Consider the following 21,281-nt stretch of genomic DNA (forward strand, 5'->3'; position numbering starts at 1 on the left):
TTCCTACTACATATCCCAAGTAAGTGTATATATATATATATATATATGTATATGTATATGTATATGTATATGTATATGTATATGTGTCTGTGTCTGTGTGTGTGTGTGTGTGTGTATAAATATAAATATATAAATATAAATACACACACACATAGAAACACACATAAACACACGTACGTACGCACCGTACGGTATGTACGTACGTACGTACGTATGTGCACGTAACCTCATCTGATTGGATGAAATCACTTCCGTAATTCAGTAAGCGCGTCAAATTGCGTTGATTCTGATTCTCAAAGCGTGGCGGCCATGTTGTTTCCGCGGGGGTTTGGGGGGGGAACTTCTTGTAGGAAGGGAGAGTGCGGACGCTACCGACGCTTTTATGTGTTAAACTCGCCGTTTTAACGCTTCGTAGCTTTTAACCGCTTCGCCATGAGCCGTCCGTCCTCAGCGGGTGGTGCGGCTGGGGGACTCGGAGCTGGCAAAGCGGGAGGAAACAAGCACGGAGGCGCTGGAGGTGGTGGTGGTAGTGGCGCCGGAGGAGGAGGCGGAGGAGCAGCGGCAGCCGCAGCAGCTGCAGCTGCCGCCGCCGCCGCAGCAGCAGCGGCGGCAGCAGCAGCAGCAGCCGGGGTGTCGGGCTCAGTGGCCGGCTCGGTCCCCGCGGTGGCTGCCGTGGCCTTGCCACACTCCGCCCTAGCCGGCCAGTCTGCGGAGCTCACAGCGCTGTTTGAGTGTCCCGTGTGCTTCGACTACGTGCTGCCGCCGATCCTGCAGTGCCAGGCCGGACACCTGGTATGTAACCAGTGCCGACAGAAGCTGAGCTGCTGCCCGACATGCCGCGGGCCGCTCACCCCGAGCATCAGGAACCTGGCCATGGAGAAAGTCGCGTCCACGCTGCCGTTTCCTTGTAAGGTAAGGGAAACTTTCTCCATGTTTATTTACACCATGCGAGCTAAAGGAGTTCACCAGACCTGAGTTCAAACAGTAAAACAAAACTTGACTCCATGTCCAAAAATATATATATTTCACTTCCTGCATCGGTGTATTTAATAAACATGGCACCTGTGTTTCCTACAGGTGAGAGTAGTTTGATCCTACAGGTGTGTCCTGATCCAAGAGACACGTTGAACAACATATTTTACCTTTCTGTAAAGTTACCTTGATTCCCCATTTCTTCATTATACCCCAGCTCAGGGTATCAGCTGATGCTGTTGATCCACCAACTTCTGTTTCCAGATTCGTCAGAACATCACCACCATGATGTTGTCTTTCCAAGCAACATGTCCCTCAACATCTCACACACACACACACACACACACACACACCTGAAATACATCAGCAGATTAGATCGGAAAACTTGATTCAAAGTCCCATCCGATACCCTTCCGGTGTTTCGGTCCTGTATTGACAGGAGTTCTACACAGCTACGGGAGATCAGGATCATAATACAGACACGTTTCTCCATCACGACCATGGTTTAAGCTTCTTAAAGCTTCTTAAGACACGTGCTCTGACGCTCGTAAAAGCAGAAATCTTGTTGTGCAGAATTGGTTGAACCCTGACGGTTCAGGTATCACCGGGGAGTCGGATATTCCGGTTATTAAAGATTTGTTAGTTCACGTTCCTGGTCGTGTTGTGCATGAATTTATCAGCATTGATCACTTAAAAAAAGGTAGTCCTTTTGTTTTCTGGTACCTTTTTTAACGACGCGTTAAAACCGTCATCTCTCGATTTAGAGGTGGAAGATACGACGTAATTATTATCTCACGTTTCACGAAGGCGTTTCTACGATACGTGACATGCGTCATGACGTGTAGTTTTGCTCAAAAATGAAACGAACCATCATCTCGGTCTGTCGCACCGTATCTACGTGTTGCATGTCGTAAAGTCACGTAGAAGACGTTGTTCCTTTGTAACCGTGTTGTAACGTCTCTGATTGCATCACTTCTGCATTAAAGTTGTATCCTCTCTGTGAAAGCCGATCGTGACACTCGGCCTGTGGGTCGTGTTTCTTTTTCTTACAGCCGTCTAATAAAGAAGATTCTTACTTAGAACTTTTCTCACAGTTAGAAAGTTTGAGCAAATTCACAACTCCATACACGGTCAATTCTGTTGAAAATAAAATAAAAAAAAATATAAATAATGTCGCTCTTTGACGGATATATACGCAGATGTTCGGTTGATTCGATCGCCTCTCTGGATCGTGCTGCAGTTTAGTCGCTATCCCATTTAGCTACGTTGTTATTGCCCCTAGTGGTCAAACATGGGAAATGCAACAAGCGCTAAGGATTTAGAGGCCCATTGGGACAGGAGTCACGCTGCCCCATACTCAACCTATGAAGATTTTCCGTGGAGGACGAGCAGCGGACGGGACGCCTGAGGACCAGGTTGACCGGGTTGAATTTTTAATTAATTTATTTAATTCCCAACTGAGCCAGATTAAAAATACTCGACAGCAACCAAAACAAAGTTCTTGATTTATAACCCGAAAAAGTTGTATGTTTTACTTTTCTGCAAACAGAGTCAAAGTGCAATACAGACGATGCGTCTATGATGTACGAAGCCATTTGTATTGTAAGCTGTATTGCAAAGATTGTGAGAGGGAAAGGGCGGTTACGGACTGGATCATGTGTCTCCCTTTTCCATTGATCAGAATTTTGATGAAACCTGGCAACGCTGTGGAAACACACCTTGACTGACTGTATGTCGTCGACTAACTGTCTGTTAGGGAATTACGCTTAAAAATTCACTAGATTCTAATCTATAGCATACGTCAATAGCCTGTGCTAGCCTTTCGACTTCATTTTGTTTGAGGCTACAATGTTATTAACGTCATCCTGTTACATCAACGTCTACGATCCCGAGGTGCCACTGGTTAGAAACCTCCCTGACGCTATTCCCTGACGTCTCAGAGGTGTGTTGTGAAAATAAGACTGCCTTCCAGGAATAACCAGGTGCCTCTTCTTCTTACTGAGCTTTATAGTATAACGTATAAAAGGTTTGTTTGTGACATCAGGGCTGGTTTTCTGCGATCTGACGTCAGATCGTTGCGACCATCGGGAGCAACCCGAACGGATGGATCGTCAAGTAAATGACTCTGAGCACCAAATTTGATTTGGACTTTTTCTAAGTGCAGGCGCTCGGTCTGAAAGATTATCAGATCGAAGAAATAAATCAGATTTGCCCCCGATTTTGAAACCACGGTGTCTCGACTGTTTATTTGTATGCGCAGGGGTGCGTTTGGAGCGTGGCGTTGTGTCGATACGGATACCACCTGACTGTATGGTGATGCTACCACTGAAAGGGAGGCGGGGGGATCCTGGAAATTTCATAACAAATTTGATTTTGGGGGGAAAACGTGTAGCTTGGAACAATAGGCAGCTTATGCATCAAACGGAACTCTTCTTACGAGGAAATTTAGAACATGATTTCGGCTGACGCGTTGTCGTATGAACACAATGAATTAAAAATGTTGACATGGTGTAAAATAGCTGATTGGGAATATTATCCCACCATGATTGGTACGATAAAACACTGTTGGATTGATGTTCCGGATAAACTTTCAATTCAATTTTATTTGTATAGCGCTTTTTACAATAGACATTGTCTCAAAGCAGCTTTACAGACATATCAACACGGTCTACAGATATTAAAGGTGCGAATTTATCCCAACCGAGCGAGCCACTGAGTGGCGACGGTGGCGAGGAAAAACTCCCTAAGATGTTTTAAGAGGAAGAAACCTTGAGAGGAACCCGACTCAGAAGGGAACCCGTCCTCATCTGGGTAACAACAGATAGTGTGAAAAAGTTCATTATGGATTTATCTGAAGTCTGTATGGTGTTAAGAGCAGCCGTAGTCCCAGTAATCTGGAATTAGAGAAGATTTGAGCTCCATCCAAAGGCAGAAAGGATCTGGATCTCTAGTATCCATAAATTCATGTGGGGCTCGGCGAAAGGAGAGAGGGAGAAAAAAGATTATGACTGCGAAGTAGTAGAACAGAATCTAGTCAGGGTACGCTTGAGTAAACAAATACGCTTTAAGCCTGGACTTAAACACTGAGACTGTGTCTGAGTCCCGAACACTAATTTCAAGACTGTTCCATAACTGTGGGGCTCTATAAGAGAACGCTCTCCCCCCTGCTGTAGCCTTCACTATTCGAGGTACCAACAAATAGCCTGCATCTTTTGATCTAAGTAGGCGTGGCGGATCATAGAAAACCAAAAGGTCGCTTAGATATTGTGGCGCGAGACCACTTAGTGCTTTATAGGTTAATAAAAGTATTTTATAATTAATGCGAGATTTTACTGGGAGCCAATGCAGTGTGGATAATATCGGTGTGATGTGGTCGTATCTTCTAGTTCTAGTTAGGACTCTAGCAGCTGCATTCTGGACTAATTGGAGCTTATTTATATTCCTACTGGAACATCCAGACAGTAAGGCATTACAGTAATCTAATCTAGAGGTGACGAATGCATGAACTAGTATTTCCGCATCATGTAGTGACAATATGTTTCTTATCTTAGAAATACTTCTGAGATGGAAAGAAGGCTATCCTAGTAATATTATCTACATGAGCATCAAATGATAGACTGGAGTCAATAATCACCCCAAGGTCTTTAACTGCTGTACGTGATGAAACAAAGTCCATCCAGAGTAACCATGTGATCAGAAAGATTACTTCTAGCTACACGTGGGCCTAAGACCCTGTGTACTAAGTCCTGTGCGGACTGGTATACCTCCACAATGGCATCCAAAATGTGTTTTTCTTCGCAGCTCGAGTGTAATAATCTTTAAAAAAAAGAAGAAAGTGAGGACCATAAGTAAGGAATAAAACATGATTGGGTGTCATGATCAATGATAACGTGGGGTGTTGGGGGGGACGCAAAGCCTTGAAGACTTTCCCGTTGTTGAAAAGTGCTGACGCTGGAGACTCCTTCCCTGAATGTTGCATAAACATCTCCTAAGAGAAACTTCATGTCGACAGTCGTGTGTTTCTTTCTACTTGATATATAACATGTTTTTGCTTCTCCGTTTTTATATTTATTTATTTATTTATTATTAGATTACGTGAAGCGTTTGCCTTGCGAAAGAATCGTCGCTATGGAAACGATGACGTAATCCGAACTAGCACTAGTGTCGGAGCTGCTGGTCGAGGTAGATTAACACACACCTTCTGACCAGTCAGGTTTGATGATGCTTGAAAAGCCGGACCCTCCAGTCAGGCCTGGATGGGAGCGTGTATCCTGCTCACACACCATCGCGGACCGGTACGGTGTACACACTTCACTCAGTCCTCAAGCTCATGTGGATTAATGAGAGAACCTGTAATGTTTTTACGCATGAGCTGGATCAAAAGCCCGTCTCAAGACCGTGCGCTCTGCGAATTATTCAAATTCCTTTTACCCAATCACACTGCCTCGATCGTAATATCGCGTAGCTCCGGGTTCTCCTCGGCTATAATTAATTTCACAGATGAGTGGCTGGGAGGGCGACTCGCTCGCTGGTGTGCGGCCGCAGGTGTGTGGTGAGTGTGTTCCGGTTTCAGCGTGTCCACGTGATTCACTTTGGTCTGGGATGAACGAGCGAGTCCTTCAAATATAAAATTGTTGCCTAATGAGTCAAAATCATGTATCGTATTGGGGATACTGTATCTGGGTTGTTATGGTGTGACTAAAACATCTGCTCAAATCACCGCCACTATCACTACCACCACCATCACCACCACCATCACTACCATCATCACTACCATCACCACCATCACTACCACCATCACCACCACCATCACTACCATCACCACCACCATCACTACCATCACCACTACCATCACCGCCACTATCATTACCATCACCACCACCATTACCATCACCACCATTACCATCACCGCCACCATCACTACCATCACCGCCACCATCACTACCATCACCACCACCATCATCACTACCATCACCACCACCATCACTACCATCACCACCACCATCACTACCATCACCACCACCATCACCACCACCATCACTACCATCACCACCACCATCACTACCATCACCACCACCATCACCGCCACCATCACTACCATCACCACCACCACCATCACTACCATCACCGCCACCATCACTACCATCACCACCACCACCATCACTACCATCACCACCACCATCACTACCATCACTACCACCATCACCGCCACCATCACTACCATCACCGCCACCATCACCACCACCATCACCACCACCATCACTACCACCATCACTACCATCACCACCACCATCACTACCATCACCACCATCACTACCATCACCACCACTATCACTACCATCACCGCCACTATCACTACCATCACCACCACTATCACTACCATTACCACCATTATCACTACCATTACTGCCACTATCACTACCATTACCGCCACCATCACCACCACCATTACCATCACCGCCACTATCACTACCATTACTGCCACTATCACTACTATCACCACCACTATCACTACCATTACCGTCACCATCACCACCACTATCACTACCATTACTGCCACTATCACTACTATCACCACCACTATCACTACCATTACCGTCACCATCACCACCACTATCACTACCATTACTGCCACTATCACTACCATCACCACCACTATCACTACCATTACCGCCACCATCACCACCACCATTACCATCACCGCCACTATCACTACCATTACTGCCACTATCACTACCATCACCACCACTATCACTACCATCACCACCACTATCACTACCATTACCGCCACCATCACCACCACTATCACTACCATCACCACCACTATCACTACCATTACTGCCACCATCACCACCACTATCACTACCATTACTGCCACCACCACTATCACTACCATCACTATCACTACCATTACCGCCACTATCACCACCACCATTACTGCCACTATCACTACCATCACCACCACTGCCATCATTACCTCCACCATCACTACCATCACCACCGCCACCATCATTACCATCACCATCACCACCATCATTACTGCCACTATCACTACCATCATTACCATCACTGCCACCATCACTACCACCACCACCATCACTACCATCACCACCGCCACCATCATTACCATCACCACCATCATTACCATCACCGCCACCATCATTACCACCGCCACCACAGGGTGACCTTGTTTATCCTGACTGTGTACTGAGCAGATTGCAGCATTGTGTGGAAAACTGTATTGACCTACAGCACTGCATCGTGTGTGTGTGTGTGTGTGTGTGTGTGTGTGTGTGTGTGTGTGTGTGTGTGTGTGTGTGTGTGTGCGCTTCCATAGTGCACTGATTCATAACTCTTCCGTGCTATACACTAACGATGAAGGCGAGCACGTTTCGCAGCGATATTGTGCAGACCGGTTTACGCTGCCTCTTCACGTTCCTCTACGTCAGCACCGTGTGTTCCAGCAGCTCCTTTCTCCTCCAGAGCCGAAAGGAACGAGCCTGGAAAAGGCCGCGAGGTTTTCAACACTCCAGTCGCTGCAGCCAGAGCAGCTAATTAATCGCCTCGGCTAAATGGCAGTAACGAAGCGTTTAGTCTCGAGTGGTTAAAGCAGTTAGTGAGTGGAGTAGGGCTGGGTGACGTCATGAGAGAGGGATGGATAGATGGATCGATATCTATCCATATTGGAATATTATCACTTTTCTGTGATGCGATATCGTAGCCGTCACCGTGTGCACTTTACATAGCTGTTGTTTTTTGAGTCTTTCGAATTAAAATAATTTTTAAAATATTTTTTGTTTCAGCTTTCTTAGTGGAGAAATACGTATTTATTTATATATTTATTTATTTATTTATTTATTTAAAATGCAAAATGGCTGTTTTGCATAACCTGCATGTTATGATCGATTATCATATCTTACCATAGAAATGTCTTACAACATCGTGGGGATACGTTCACGTGATCTTTGCGTGCACCTAATGCGTACAAAACTATTATTATTATTATTATTATTATTTTAAAATTACACTGAAACAGATGATTTTTTTAATTTATGTATTTTTTATTTTATTTTACAAAAACAGTAACAAAAGTACCGACGTTAAATCAACTGCTTCCAGTCAATTTATAATTAAATACATTTATTTATTTATTTATTTATTTATTTATTTATTTATTTATTAATTCAAGGAATTGTGTGTGTGTGTGTGTGTGTGTGTGTGTGTGTGTGTGTATATAAAATATAAACCATATGATGGTTTATCACGGTATCGATATTATATCGTATCGCCCGGCCCTATAAATCACCACATGCTGCTCGTGCTTTTTGCACTTTAGTAAATGTAATCTTGACCCTAACACACACACACACACACACACACACACACACACACACGCACACACTTTTTTTTTTTCTTGAACGCACATGATGAATAGGTTTCCACTCTTTGGTGGCTCAGGTATTCCCTCAGTGACTTCTCTATATCTTACCTCTTCCACTTGGTGCACAGATCAGAGTTTAAATAATGGACGAGAAGCTCGAAGGGAAGCCGATTCGGATTAATGGCCCCGGTCAATTGTCTCTCTCTCTCTCTTTTGTCTTTCTCTCAATCGTCCCGGACCAGCTGCGCCTCGGCCCGCAGCCTGTTGTGTTAAAGGATCTTTCTAATCTTCCTTTTGAGTGATGGAGGCTGAAACGGCGAAAGCGCAGCTGGAGGCAGAAATCGGGGACGATTACGGCTCTCCGCGGTTCCCGAGAGAGCGGCCCGGAAGGCGAGACGCAGTTAGTCACGACGGGGTTCGATCGGATAAAAGCGCGATCCGGCCGTGTTCTGGCGTCTCGCGTGGAGAACGACGTTAACGATGATGATGTTGGCGGTCGGACCGAACGCTGTGAGGCACTCGGAGGGAGGTCTCGGTGGGATTTAGACGGATAAAATGGCGGAACTGATATCCGAGTGGGGGAAGAAAAAAGAACCAATTCGATCAGATCGTTTAACAAACGAAAAAGATTGGGATTGGATTTGGGAATGTTTACATATAAAGATACATGTGTGTATCTTTGTGTGTGTGTGTGTGTGTGAGAGAATTTATTTTATTTTTTTTTATATTCACACCGCGATTGCATTTCCGATCAGGGAATATTTCCGTATAACGGTACGGGTAGCTCCGGATGTAACATGAACAACGGGTTTATATTAATGCCCTCGTTCCGATATGTTGTTGTTGCTATAGTAACAGCTCCTGTACAGGGACTTGTACAAAGCGCCGACATCGGAGACTCCTTCCATAGATTTTAAATAAACATCTAACGAGCAAAAAAAATAAGTCTCCACGTCATGGTGAATCAGGATGTGGAGCGTCCGGTGTAGAAGTTCCCCTTATTGTTTTTCTTTTAGGGGGGGGGGGGGGGACCCGGGACGGGGCACAATCGCACGCCTGTTCACACACTACAGACAATTTAGACATGACGGTCAGACTACAACACATGACTTTTGGTCCGGGGGGAGGAAACCGGAGTACCTCGAGGACACCCGGAAGCATGGGAAGAACACGCGAGCTCCATGCACGTGGTGCGGAGGCGGGACTCGCACCCCCGACCGAGGCAAACGTGCTGACCGCTAAGCCAACGTCCCCCTCCGTCCCCTCCCCTCCCCATGCCACTGCAGCAAATGCAGAATTTTTTACCATGTGCCGCTCGTACGCAGTGGTGGAGAGAGAGGGAAAAAACCCGACTCCTCTTCCACCCTCGTCTTCTTTTGAAGGGTTTCGTGTTGGTCTTGTGCCTCCTGTGTGAAAGTGTTTAATGAATAGCGAGTGGGATGAACGGTTTCAGGAAGATTGTGAGAACGGTGTACAAAGTCTCTAGGGGGTTTTTGGTGACGGTAACCGAATCTTGGATGTGCCCCTACTTTTATTTCCATTGTATTTTTAATTCATTACCCCCACCCCCCAAAAAAAAACCCCATCTGCTCCACTTGAAGATTAAGAGGGTGTGGGTGGAGAAAACAATTTCCGAACGTGTGTGCATATCTGCATGTTTAGCCGTGTGTGTGTGTGTGTGTGTGTGTGTTTTGAGAGTGTGTGTTGGCAAGCTGCCCGTCTCTTCCCGTCTCCTAGAGAAGTCCTTGTAGTGGGTGGTGATGCGATGTGATGTGATTGACAGCCGGCTGCTTCTGGTTGAGGTGCGTTACAGGCAGAAGTCGGCGCTGCCCGGAAGCCGGATGATAACGTCTGCACTTTAGATTGCTTTCAGGTATCGATCGCGCCCGGAGCGCCGTATGAAATATGCAGCTCTCGGTATACATTTGTGCGTTTGTCTCTGGGTTAGAGGGAGGGGTTTAAAATCGACTTATTCCTTTATTATAAAAGGACGGCATGTCGATCGGGGGAACTGAAAAATGTGGTAGGAATCAGGCTTGGGGGAACTAAAAAAACAAAACGGGAAAACCACCATTTCAGGTTTAAGGAGCGTAGGGGAGGTATAGTAATATTACCAGCTGTGAGGTCGGGAACTGCTTGGTGGCGCTGTCCACATGCCTGATCTGCTGCACTAAGCGTTTTAAGAGCATACTTCCTGTATCGTACGTCAGCCGAGTCGAACGTACGTTAATAGATTTATTTATCTCGTGTCCACGAACTCGACACGTGCTCGGTTTACCACGACGAAGCAGGAGAGATCGGGGGAGGGGGCGGGGGCGGGGCTTATGGTTAATATCGGAGAGTTTTGATGTGTCGGTTGACCCGCCTCTTGCTTTATTGGAGAAAAGCCTGGACGCTGCTCGTCCGAGCAGACGTCACCGGATCTGGACGGAATCGCAACGTCGAAAAGGTCAAATGCGCCGTCCCGCCGAATCGGGAGCCGTTAAGTTTTGAGCCGAAGCGTCGTTCCTTCTCGGTAACGGAGCGTAAACGAGGCAGACGTCAGCACTTAATAACGTCCGCGTCCTGATTCGCCGTTCCATCTTTTTCCCCAGTGCGTCTTTCATCTCTCATTAAGAGCGTCCTAATTGAAACCCACAGGCTGTCTGGATTGAGGTACACACCCCCACGCCTCACGTGTGTGTGTGTGTGTGTGAGAGCGACGGTGAGTGCCAGCGTAGCCCCTTTAATTGTAACCTCGTGATTGGGCTGCCACTCTCGCTCTGCGGCTAAAAATAGATTGCCTTTTCTACCACAGGGAAGCCAAGAGGTGTGTGTGTGTGTGTGTGTGTGTGTGTGTGTGTGTGTGTGTGTGGGGAGAACACAGCAGGGTTGGTTTGGCTGTTTACAATGCAGCAGGAGTCACAGTGTACATCGCTGAGGTAAAAGCCATCTCTGGCACGCGTTGCGTGATCTCTCGTCCTCAGCTGCAGCACTGAGCTGAGATGAAAGATGATGGCAGATTTCTGGGAAAGCTCATTGCCAGAGGACGGAGCGGCGCGGAAAGGATAAAGGACGAAAAGAAGTGAAAGGGTGAAAGCAAAGGCAAAGTGTAGAGTTTAGAAGGGCACGCCCACGCTGATGACGCTCCTTCCAAACGGCTTCTTGGCTGGGATTCGATTCTGTATTTCCTATTACAGGAAGTGGCGTCGTGTCACGTGACGTCGCTTCGAAGCGCTCGACTGGCTTCCACACCAGCCAACAGCGTTCGAGATAACTACCCCGCCCCCCCCAAACCTGACAGTAAGCTAGCTAAGTATCCAGACTTTACTGATGGAGATTCCCTGACAGGATGGAGACGTTCTCGCGTCCAGCACCGGAGAGCCTCACGTGCGTAAAACGTTTCCGAACGTAAAAGGTTTCACGTGATCTTCCTCCAAATACATACTCCAATTGTTTAAATTTAAAAAAAAAATAAAAATCTTCCGACACGGAGCCTGAAACACACCGGCGAACCCCGTTTACCGCTAACAAACAAGCTACCACTATAGAGCAAGACCCGCCTCCGGGGGGGCGGGACATACGGCTCCAGAGTGCATTTCATTGGACGATCATGGAGTTTTGCCTAGATATGAGTCGTTTATAAAAAATAAATAAATAAATAATTTTTTTTAAAGGAATATAATAATTAATGTAAAATTGACGAGCAATTATTGAATTCTTTTCCCAGATTTAGGATCTTGGTGTCAGTACCTCGAACGATTCAAACGGGTTTAAAAATAGAAACGTACACGACCGATAGGTTCGGCTCCCTATATAGCCGCAGACGAGAGGAAGCAAAACAGGGTTGGTGAGGGAACCACTTGCTGAGACGTGCACACACGCACACGCGCACACACGCGCACACACGCGCACACACACAGCTCTCCTCCTCCTCCTCCTCCTCCTCGCCCCCTCCCCTCTCGTGCGAGCGTTCTGCCAGTGCTGCAGTCCGGGATGTTTTTCTTCTCCGTTGAATCGTCTCACTCGAGCCGCGCGACGAGGAGAAACCGAGCGAGAGAGGAACGATAGCCGAGCGAACGCGTGTTTATCCGGAATAGACGGCCGTGTCGTATCGCGCTCGAGTGTAGCTGCGCGCACACACACACACACACAGAGAGAGGCTGTTGCTTCTTGTCAGCATTTGGGGGTTTTTGTGAAGTGTGTGTGTGTGTTTAATTTATTTGTTCGGTGGAATAGTAGCAGGTTGTTAAAATTCTTGCCTCAGTAGGTGTACAGGTTGAAATTGTTGATCTGTTCTGTGTGTGTGTGTGTGTGTGTGTGTGTGTGTGTGTGTGTGAGGTGTTTCAGTGCATACTCTCTCAGCTTGATGATAGGTTTTTTCTGTCGGGTTGACAAATTGATTGGCTTACTTTGGTGACGGCCCGCACTCAATTTGTGTGTGTGTGTGTGTGTGTGTGTGTGTGAGAGAGTGAGAGAACTGCAGCCACGTCTCTCTAATGACTGTCCGCGTGCTCCATGTTTTGGCAGTAGAGGAGAAACAGATGTCCTCTCCGTTGCAGGACACAATACATCTTTGTCAGAAGGGAGAGTAAACAAGGAGAGCAAACGGCGTAATTACTTACTTCTCTCTTAGAGAGAGAGAGAGAGAGAGAGGTGTGCACACACACACACACACACACACAGGGCAACGCTTTGTTTAGGTGAGTGTGGTGTCTTTCGATTGCTTTTCCGAACAGCTGAGGCTCCCGAGTGTTTTCTTCGGATTGTCAGTTTTTTACCACGCCGATTTCCAGCAGATCATTCGGGTCACTTGAGCTCAGTGTGTGAGATTTACAGTAGCGCGTGCTCGTGTGTGTGTGTGCGTGTGTGTGTGTGAGAGAGAGAGTGAGATGATGCTGTGTCCGGCCTCCTGCCTCCCGCTCCTGAAGGAGCTCTCTCAGTGGCGTTGCTTGCTCGGTTGGCATCATCATCATCAGCGCGGCGTGTGCGCCCCGAGCTCCAGCCGTCCCGTGTGTCCCACCAAACCGCTGCCCGAGCGCGAGGTGAGTACGGTCCCCGAGGAAGCGCCGTCCCTCGGAGCGTTTCATCATACACGCGCTCCACAGTCGGGCTTAGTGTTGTTGTTCCGTGCTGCCTCGATCACCTGGGCTTTGAATACTGTTAAAAATATCACTCGTGTTCAGAACCCGTCACTGTTATGAATATTTGTCATGTTCCTGTTAAATAAATAAATAAATAAATAAATAATGTAAGCACGTCCGATCGCGGTTTAATTTTCTTTAACATCCTTGTCCTTTTTTTTTTTTTGTGGTTTGGACTTTCAGTAATGTTGTGATTGTGTTGCCTGGCGTAACTTGGAATGAAGCTAGAGACCTCGATACCTTGAGTTTCAGCCGATATCTGATATCGTTTTCTGAAAAGGAAAAAAAAGAAAAAAAAGCTTTATGATTAAACTTTGACTCGAAAATCATTTGCCTCGTAAATAGAATAAACTAGAACGTAAACACGTAACCAGATCAATCCTAACAAAAAGGAAAATCCAGTCCAGTCTTCTGTTCCTATTTTTTATTTTTTTTTTGTTTTTGTTCCCCAAATTGAATTCCGATCTTTGTCATTTGTTACAGGATCTGATATCTGATCTGCTTTCTCTCTCCGATATTCGATCCACCATTTAAAATGAGCGAGTCATTTTTGCTCGGTCTCAGATCGGCACCGTCCCTAAACAAACCCGTTTAAAAGGCAGCGCTTTAGAATAAATCGACCTTTCTATTAATCCGATCCGAATCCGATACTTTTTAAATTAATTAATTAATTTATTTTAAATAGTCCTTCTCTATCGCTCGAGGATTACCACGAAGCCTTCTGCATTGTGAACAGACTCGATTCACGTGTCGATTCACGGAGGATACGCGGAAGTACAATACGAAGCCCGGTGACGTCGCGCGATTGGGTGCGACTACAGACTTGTTTAACTTCTTACGTGATGGAGACGCTGAATATTAGTCGCAGCTCGTAACGTTTAAATTCACGCGACTCCGGGGCGAGTTTTTCCTCGGAGCTTCGGGATTTTCGCAGCGTTCGAGTCCACGTCTTTCCTCGCCGGAAAGAACGACGAGTTTAGATTTGATCAGATTTTATGATGTACGTTGGTGTAACTCGGTACAATTCTTTTTTTATTATTATTATTATTATTATTACTATTATTACTATTGTTGATGAAATTGTATTTGATCATTAAACTATTTCTGATACGTGCCTATATATGTTGTTGTTATGCTATATACTTCTGCTTCTATTTTCATTTCTTCAGATGGAGGGGAAATAAATTTGACTTTATTAGATTTTTGTGCAGGAGCTGTGTGTTGTGTGAGATGTGTATGTAAGTACACATTTGTTATTAAAAAAAAAAAAAATCACTTTAAACCTTGTTTTTTTTTTTTTTTTTTAAGTGATTTATTTTTTTTAAAGAATTGAATATCGGACAGGCGGCGATACCGTCCGATAGTCAAGCTTCCTGTGTCGTTATCGGAAAGGAAAAGCTTCGCTAATTAGCTATCATTTAAATGTTCGTCCAAAGGAGAACACCGGGCTCCCGTCCGTAAAAGAAACCGCCGTGTCATAAAGCGAAATGATCCCACGCGTTCGATACGAGCGCCGTCGGGTCATGAACGTTCGGCGTTTTGACTCGGAACGCCGCGTTTTAACAACCTTCCCGCGTATCGTGTACCGTGCTCTGTGGCTTTTGATCACGTTTATGAGAAACCGTGCCACGATGGAAGTCTAACCGCGCAAGAGCGCGCTTGGATTCCGCGTCCGTCCAGCCCTTCTAACCTGATTAAGTCGGCTCTGAAACTTTTATCCAGATTGCTATTGATTCCAGATTAGCTAGCGCTCCCCTGAGGAGAGGGCCCCGTCTCGCCCCCCCGCCATGTCCCGCTACTGATTGGGGGAATCGGATTCCCGTCGCGTGGTGGACCTGCGCACTGTTCTGTGTGTGTTTTTGATAGGACGATCCTGCTGATAGTGCGCACTCTCTCTCTCTCTCGCATGCTCTCTCTCGCTCTCTCGCGCTCTCTCTCTCTCGCTCTCGCTCTCAGTGAGGAGGTGACTGTAATAATGGCATTGTGGCTGTTTCGGGTTTTCTCTCACGGGTCCCGAGTCCACACTCTCGGTTCTTTTCAGCCGATGCCTTAGTGACACTTGACGGAGAGCGCAGGTCGTGTTGTCGCTCAGCGCTGTACATGACGACAAAGATTTATATTAAACTGTCAATCAGATGTGAAAAAAGGAAACGTATGAAGGAAGACAAGAACGGGAACGAAGGAAGGACAAAAGAAACGAAGAAAAGAATGGTCGAGAACAAATGAAGGAGAGGAAAGAGGACCGGAAGGAAGGAAACAAAGGATTGAAGAGAGGAAAGGAATACAGGAAGGGAAGGAAGGAGGGAAAATAACGGATCAAGGGAAGGATAAAGGAAAGGTAGAAAAGAACGGAATTGAACAAAGGAAGGATGAAGGGAAGGAAGAAAGAAACGGAATTGAAGGAAGAAAAGAATGAAGGGGAATAAAGGAAGGACGAAGGGAAGTAAGTGAAGAATGGGTAGAAAGGAAGTAAAAATGGAAGGCAAGGGAGAAGGATACAAAGTAAGGAAGAAAGTAATAAAGAAGGGAAGGAAAAGAAGCAAGGAAAGTGGAAGTAAGATGAAAGAAAAAAAGCAGGCAGGGAAGGAAGGATGGAATAGAACAAAGGAAGGACGAATAAAAGGAAGGAAGAGAGAAACTGGGAAATTAAAGGAAGGAAAGAATGGAGGGAAAGGAAGGAAAGGAAGGAAAAGAACAGAAGGAATGAAGAAAGGAAGGGCAGGAAGAAAATGGAAGGGAATAAAGGAAGGACAATTAAAGGGGGAAAAAAATGAAGGGACGTAGGAAAAGGAAGGAAAAAATGGAAGGCAAGGAGGAAGGAAGAAAATACAAAAGAAGGGAAGGAAAAGAGACAAGGAATGAGGGAGGAAAAAATGGAAGGGGGGAACGCTGGCAAGGAAGGAAGAAAGGAAAAAGAAGGGAAGTAAGGAAAGAATGGAAGGAAATGAAGTAAAGGAAGGAAAAGAAAAGACTGGAACGAAGGAAAGGAAAGAGGGGAAAAAATGACAGAGAGGAGGAAAAAAGGGAAGGCAAGTAAGAAACGAAGGAAAGGAATGAACGCTGACCTTTTCAAATAAATAATTCAGGAAAGTGAACTAGTTTTCAGCGCAGTTTTAAAGCGGGGGTTTTGAAGTGAAGCGTTTACTCCGCTGTGGCACGGAGCAGTTGAGGAAGAAACGACCAAAATCATTTCGCTTTTTTAAGCAACTTTGGATTTCTTTTGGATTTTAACAAACATCACGAGAGAGAGAGAGAGAGAGAGAGTGAGTGCGCGCGAGAGAGAGAGATGAACGATGGAACACCTACAGTGTAGAATATATTTAACGTCCTGCAACCGAGATGGAATCTACGCCCTGTTTTGAATATGGTTTCCATTAAGAAACACGTTTGACCTCTGAACACAGCGTCGCTGTTTAGCCGACCTCATGGGACGTGATTTGCAACTTAAATGCGGAAACGTGTCAATAATTTAGTAGCCAAGCTCGCAGACTTCACAAGGCGAGTCTGGCAGAGAGTCGGGCTGTACAGGAAACCGAATGCCAAGCGAGGCCTCCCGGAGCCCCGGGCACTGTCTTAATTAAAATAAAAGTGCTAGAAGGAAGCTCAAGTTGGAGAGAAGAGGGGGTTTGGGACGGCTACAACGTCCGGCGGCGATGCTTTCTGTTTTTAGTGATGCGAGATTGATCGGATTGGGGCCTGTACCACGAATCTAGTCGAACAAACTCGGGGTTACGGGATTAGTTTCGAGTTGAGAAAACCAAACCAAACCGATCCAGTCAGGCTTTGATTGGTCCGGGTTGGGTTTGAGTTCTCGTACCCAGAACACAACCCGCCCCGGAGCAGGGTGGCCATGAAGCTTAAGTTACTACGGCGATGAACACCGAGCCACTTTCATGGTACCGAAAAACCCAGACAAACTAAACTGAAACTTACCTGGCTAGCCACCTGAACCGGCTACGTGCAGGTGGTCTGACCACCTGGTCTGCAGGGGGTCTGACCACCTGGTCTGCAGGGGGTCTGGCTTCTTGTTTGTTTTTTCTTTTTAATAAATAAGCAGTGATGGAATTATTAAGAACCTTTTACGAACCCATTCCACAACAAGTGAGCACCTCTCGCACTTTACATTCCAGATACAGGAGCTAATTCCTGTCGTTCTTATCATCTCATCCTCAGCTCAAGTAAGCGAGAGGGGGGAGGGTTTATCACCAGCACACTGCTTGCAGGATTACTGCACAAAATCCTGTCTCCCTCTAATTAAAAAGAAAGATAAGAGGATAACCGGCCAACGGTGGAAATGACTTTGCTCCCAGAATGACTTTTACCCCCAAGACGTCTTCAGATTCTTCGAGTCCGAATGGACAAGTTGAGGGAATCCAGAAAGGATTAGAGAGATGACTTGACTTCCAGGGCGTTTGGATGTCTGCCAGGTACTAATGAAAGTCAATTAGAGTCACAAAACAGGCACCCTGCAAGGTATAAGATAGAACGTTCTTTTGTTCCCCGGCCACTTCGTAACGGACGAGGTGTTCTCAAAGTGGTGGGGCAGTCTCTGGGAGCTCCTCGGTAGATACTGTCGATCATAGAGACGGTGTTCCAGCTCATCCCAAAGGTGTTCAGTGGGGTTGAGGTCAAGGCTCTGTGCAGGACACTCGAGTTCTTCTAGTCCAACCTTGGCAAACCATGACTTCATGCTGGAACAGGTTTGGGCGTCTTGGTTCTTGGGGGAAATTGTAAAGCTACGGCGTATGAAAACATTAAAAACAATGGTGGGCTTCAACTTTTGTGCTAACAGTTTGGAGGAGAACCACACATGGGTGTGGAGTGTGAGGGTCAGGTGTCCAGATTTGGTAGGTACTCGGGGGTCGGTTTCATTGTTGTGGTGTTTTGTTTTTTTTTTTTTTTTTTTTTTTTTTTTTTTTTGCGAGCTCACTCAGGTGGAAATTCCAACCAATCAGAAGCCACAGCCGAGTCTATTGAAAGGCAAGATCAGCTGATTTAAACAGGTGGAGTCAGGTGTGGCTCCTGATTGGTTGGAATGAAAACCCGCACCCACACCGGCCCTTTCCAGATAATATCAGACACCCCTGATCTAGTGACGTCTGCTATTCATCACCCAGTTTTCTTTAAGCTCCGTTATCCGTCTTTGTCCTCTGGATTCTGTGGTCCCACTTTTTTCTTTTTTTTAATAGCGTGTACTAAACCCAGTGAACAAAAGCTCATTTCTTGCGAGCGTGCTAAGCTGATGAAATTCCTGGAAAAAGATCCGGTTATCGGGTTCTTGCAGGATTTGCACCCTTTATGTTGATGCTCGAGTCCAATCCCCTGGTGTTTGTTGCCTGTAACGTGCACCGTGACTTTGGGGAGTGTCAGGAATTGCAGTGCTTGCATTTCCATTAAAAGCAGCGCGATGTTCATATTCGACCTTCACCTTGGTCCTTCCTGAGTTAATGATCAAGGAAAGAGCCTTACTACGCACCAGAGTAATCCATTTTCAGGCGGTCCATCCCACTCGTATTTCCCAACAGTGCTTCCTGTCATCCACATTTTTGAGAATTAGGAGCTGACCTTTCATGACCCAGTTCAGAGGAAGGCTCGGATGTGGTGTAGGATGTAGCAGACATGAACTCAGTGATACTGGCACTGTAACTAATTCATTTATGGACTCGTCTTCCCTCTCGGTTCCCCGGGCACCGGTTGTAACCTGTATCCTTCATCTTCCCCTCGCTTTGCCCCTCCAGTTTCTTCATCTCAACATTGCACCTCCCTTTCTTTCTTTCTTTCTTTTTCTCCCTCCTTTGTTCTGCCCTCATCTTCCTCTGCCCTCGAGACACCCCGGCTCCGATCCTACCCTTCCTCGTTGCGTTGCCATTTTCTAAATTATTCCGTCTGATCTATCATCCAGCTCGGTGCAGCTCCGTGCGGAAGTAGCGGCACTAGAACGCCAAAACGTGCCTGTTGGTCAGGCTTCCCCGTGACGATAGACACACGGACAAGCTCCGTTGCTCCCGGACGATTTCCGCCGTCGTCATGATCGCCGTCGCGTTTGAAAGTATTTTTTACATTTTTATTTATCTATCTCCGGTAGAATATCCAGAAGATTGGTTTCGCAAGTCAGACTTTTGAGCGGGTTTTGAAGGCTACATGAGAGGTCGTTAAAATTCAAACACTAACTTTTAACTTTAATAGGAAAAGCGCTTGGCTGTACTCGATGACCGTCGAGAATAGAGCACAGATATGAGATTTGAGACGAATCACTAGTTTGTTTAGTCAGTTTTGGATACAGTTCCACACTGCCCTAGTGTTCATGCTGGCATTGCACTATACAAAGGCAAGGCTTTCATTTCTGACCCTCCAAAATACAGCAGGGTCCGTGCAGCAGCCATCTCGCCTAAACCTATGCGTACGTACGTAAAACGTGTCTTCTCAGTTCTTATTTGCTTTCTTCTTCTCTCCCTCTCTGCAGTATGCCTCGGCGGGTTGCCTGCTGTCGCTGCACCACAGCGAGAAGCCGGAGCACGAGGAGGTTTGCGAGTTCCGCCCGTACACCTGCCCCTGCCCGGGCGCTTCTTGCAAATGGCAGGGCTCCCTGGAAGCGGTCATGCCTCACCTCATGCACGCCCACAAATCCATCACCACGCTGCAAGGCGAGGACATCGTCTTCCTGGCAACAGACATCAACCTGCCCGGTGCAGTGGACTGGGTCATGATGCAGTCCTGCTTCGGCCACCATTTCATGCTGGTGCTGGAGAAGCAGGAGAAGTACGAAGGCCACCAGCAGTTCTTCGCGATCGTGCTCCTCATCGGAACTCGCAAACAGGCCGAGAACTTTGCCTACCGTCTCGAACTGAACGGCAACCGCAGGCGGCTCACGTGGGAAGCCACGCCGCGCTCCATCCACGACGGCGTAGCCGCGGCGATCATGAACAGCGACTGCCTCGTCTTCGACACCTCCATCGCCCACCTGTTCGCCGACAACGGCAACCTGGGCATCAACGTGACCATTTCCATGTGCTGACGTGACGGTACAGACTCCCAGGGATTGACTGTTGTACCTTGACAGGGTGGGGTGGGGGGGGGGGGTCGATTGGGAAGGATGACCGGTTGGGAGATGTGTACGTGTGGCTTTTCAAGAATTATTCCTCGCAAGTTGGCGCACAAACAGCTTCGGTCTGTTAAAGTATGGCACGTGGGCCTGTCTACAACGGGACGTCCGCAGCCAAGACTCCAAACGCTTACGGTCCAGCGGCTGGAGGCGGGCCTGACGATGCGCCTATCTGCCCCCCCCCCCCCCTTTTTTGTTGTTGTTTGTTTGTTTTTTTACATTTTTTTTTTTTGCGAAAATCATAGCACGGCTGCTTCACACAACAAACGTGTGACATGAAAATTTTTGCACTGACTTCCCAAATCGAATCGTGACTGTGTAGATGCTAAGAGTGTGCAGCTCCCACTAACAATATGGTGTACATGGTGGAAATAAAGTCAAACTTGCAGCTTGACTTCTCCTGTGAGCCACCAGGTCTGTCAGGCAAATGCATGACTTCTTGCATATTCATCTGTTTTAGTTGTGTTTATACATGTTCATCATTTCTCGCACCACCACCACCACCACCAATCATCATGGAAACTTCACCTGGTGTGAACGACGTCTCGGTGGAACTTGGTATAAAAAAAGATTTCTCGACAGTCACGAAGCAGACCCTTCCTCCAAACCGGAGCCAAGGTTTCCATCATTAATCAAGTGAAATTAATAGTGTGTCTCGAACCTTTTCGCCACATCACTGAAATAAATATCCTCATATACTATA

At 46.6% G+C, this 21,281-nt stretch overlaps 1 protein-coding gene across 1 annotated transcript; it reads left to right on the top strand.

The window, feature by feature from the left end:
• Positions 1 to 280: 280 nt before the first annotated feature.
• Positions 281 to 21,281, top strand: siah2l (seven in absentia homolog 2 (Drosophila)-like). The gene is made up of 2 exons (XM_017492473.3): positions 281 to 912; positions 19,940 to 21,281. Exons 1-2 carry the CDS (start codon positions 433 to 435, stop codon positions 20,489 to 20,491), a joined length of 1,032 nt encoding a protein of 343 aa, XP_017347962.1. The 5' UTR covers positions 281 to 432; the 3' UTR covers positions 20,492 to 21,281.

This window comes from Ictalurus punctatus, chromosome 18, assembly GCF_001660625.3.
Source record: "Ictalurus punctatus breed USDA103 chromosome 18, Coco_2.0, whole genome shotgun sequence".
NCBI classification, from domain to species: Eukaryota; Metazoa; Chordata; class Actinopteri; order Siluriformes; family Ictaluridae; genus Ictalurus; species Ictalurus punctatus.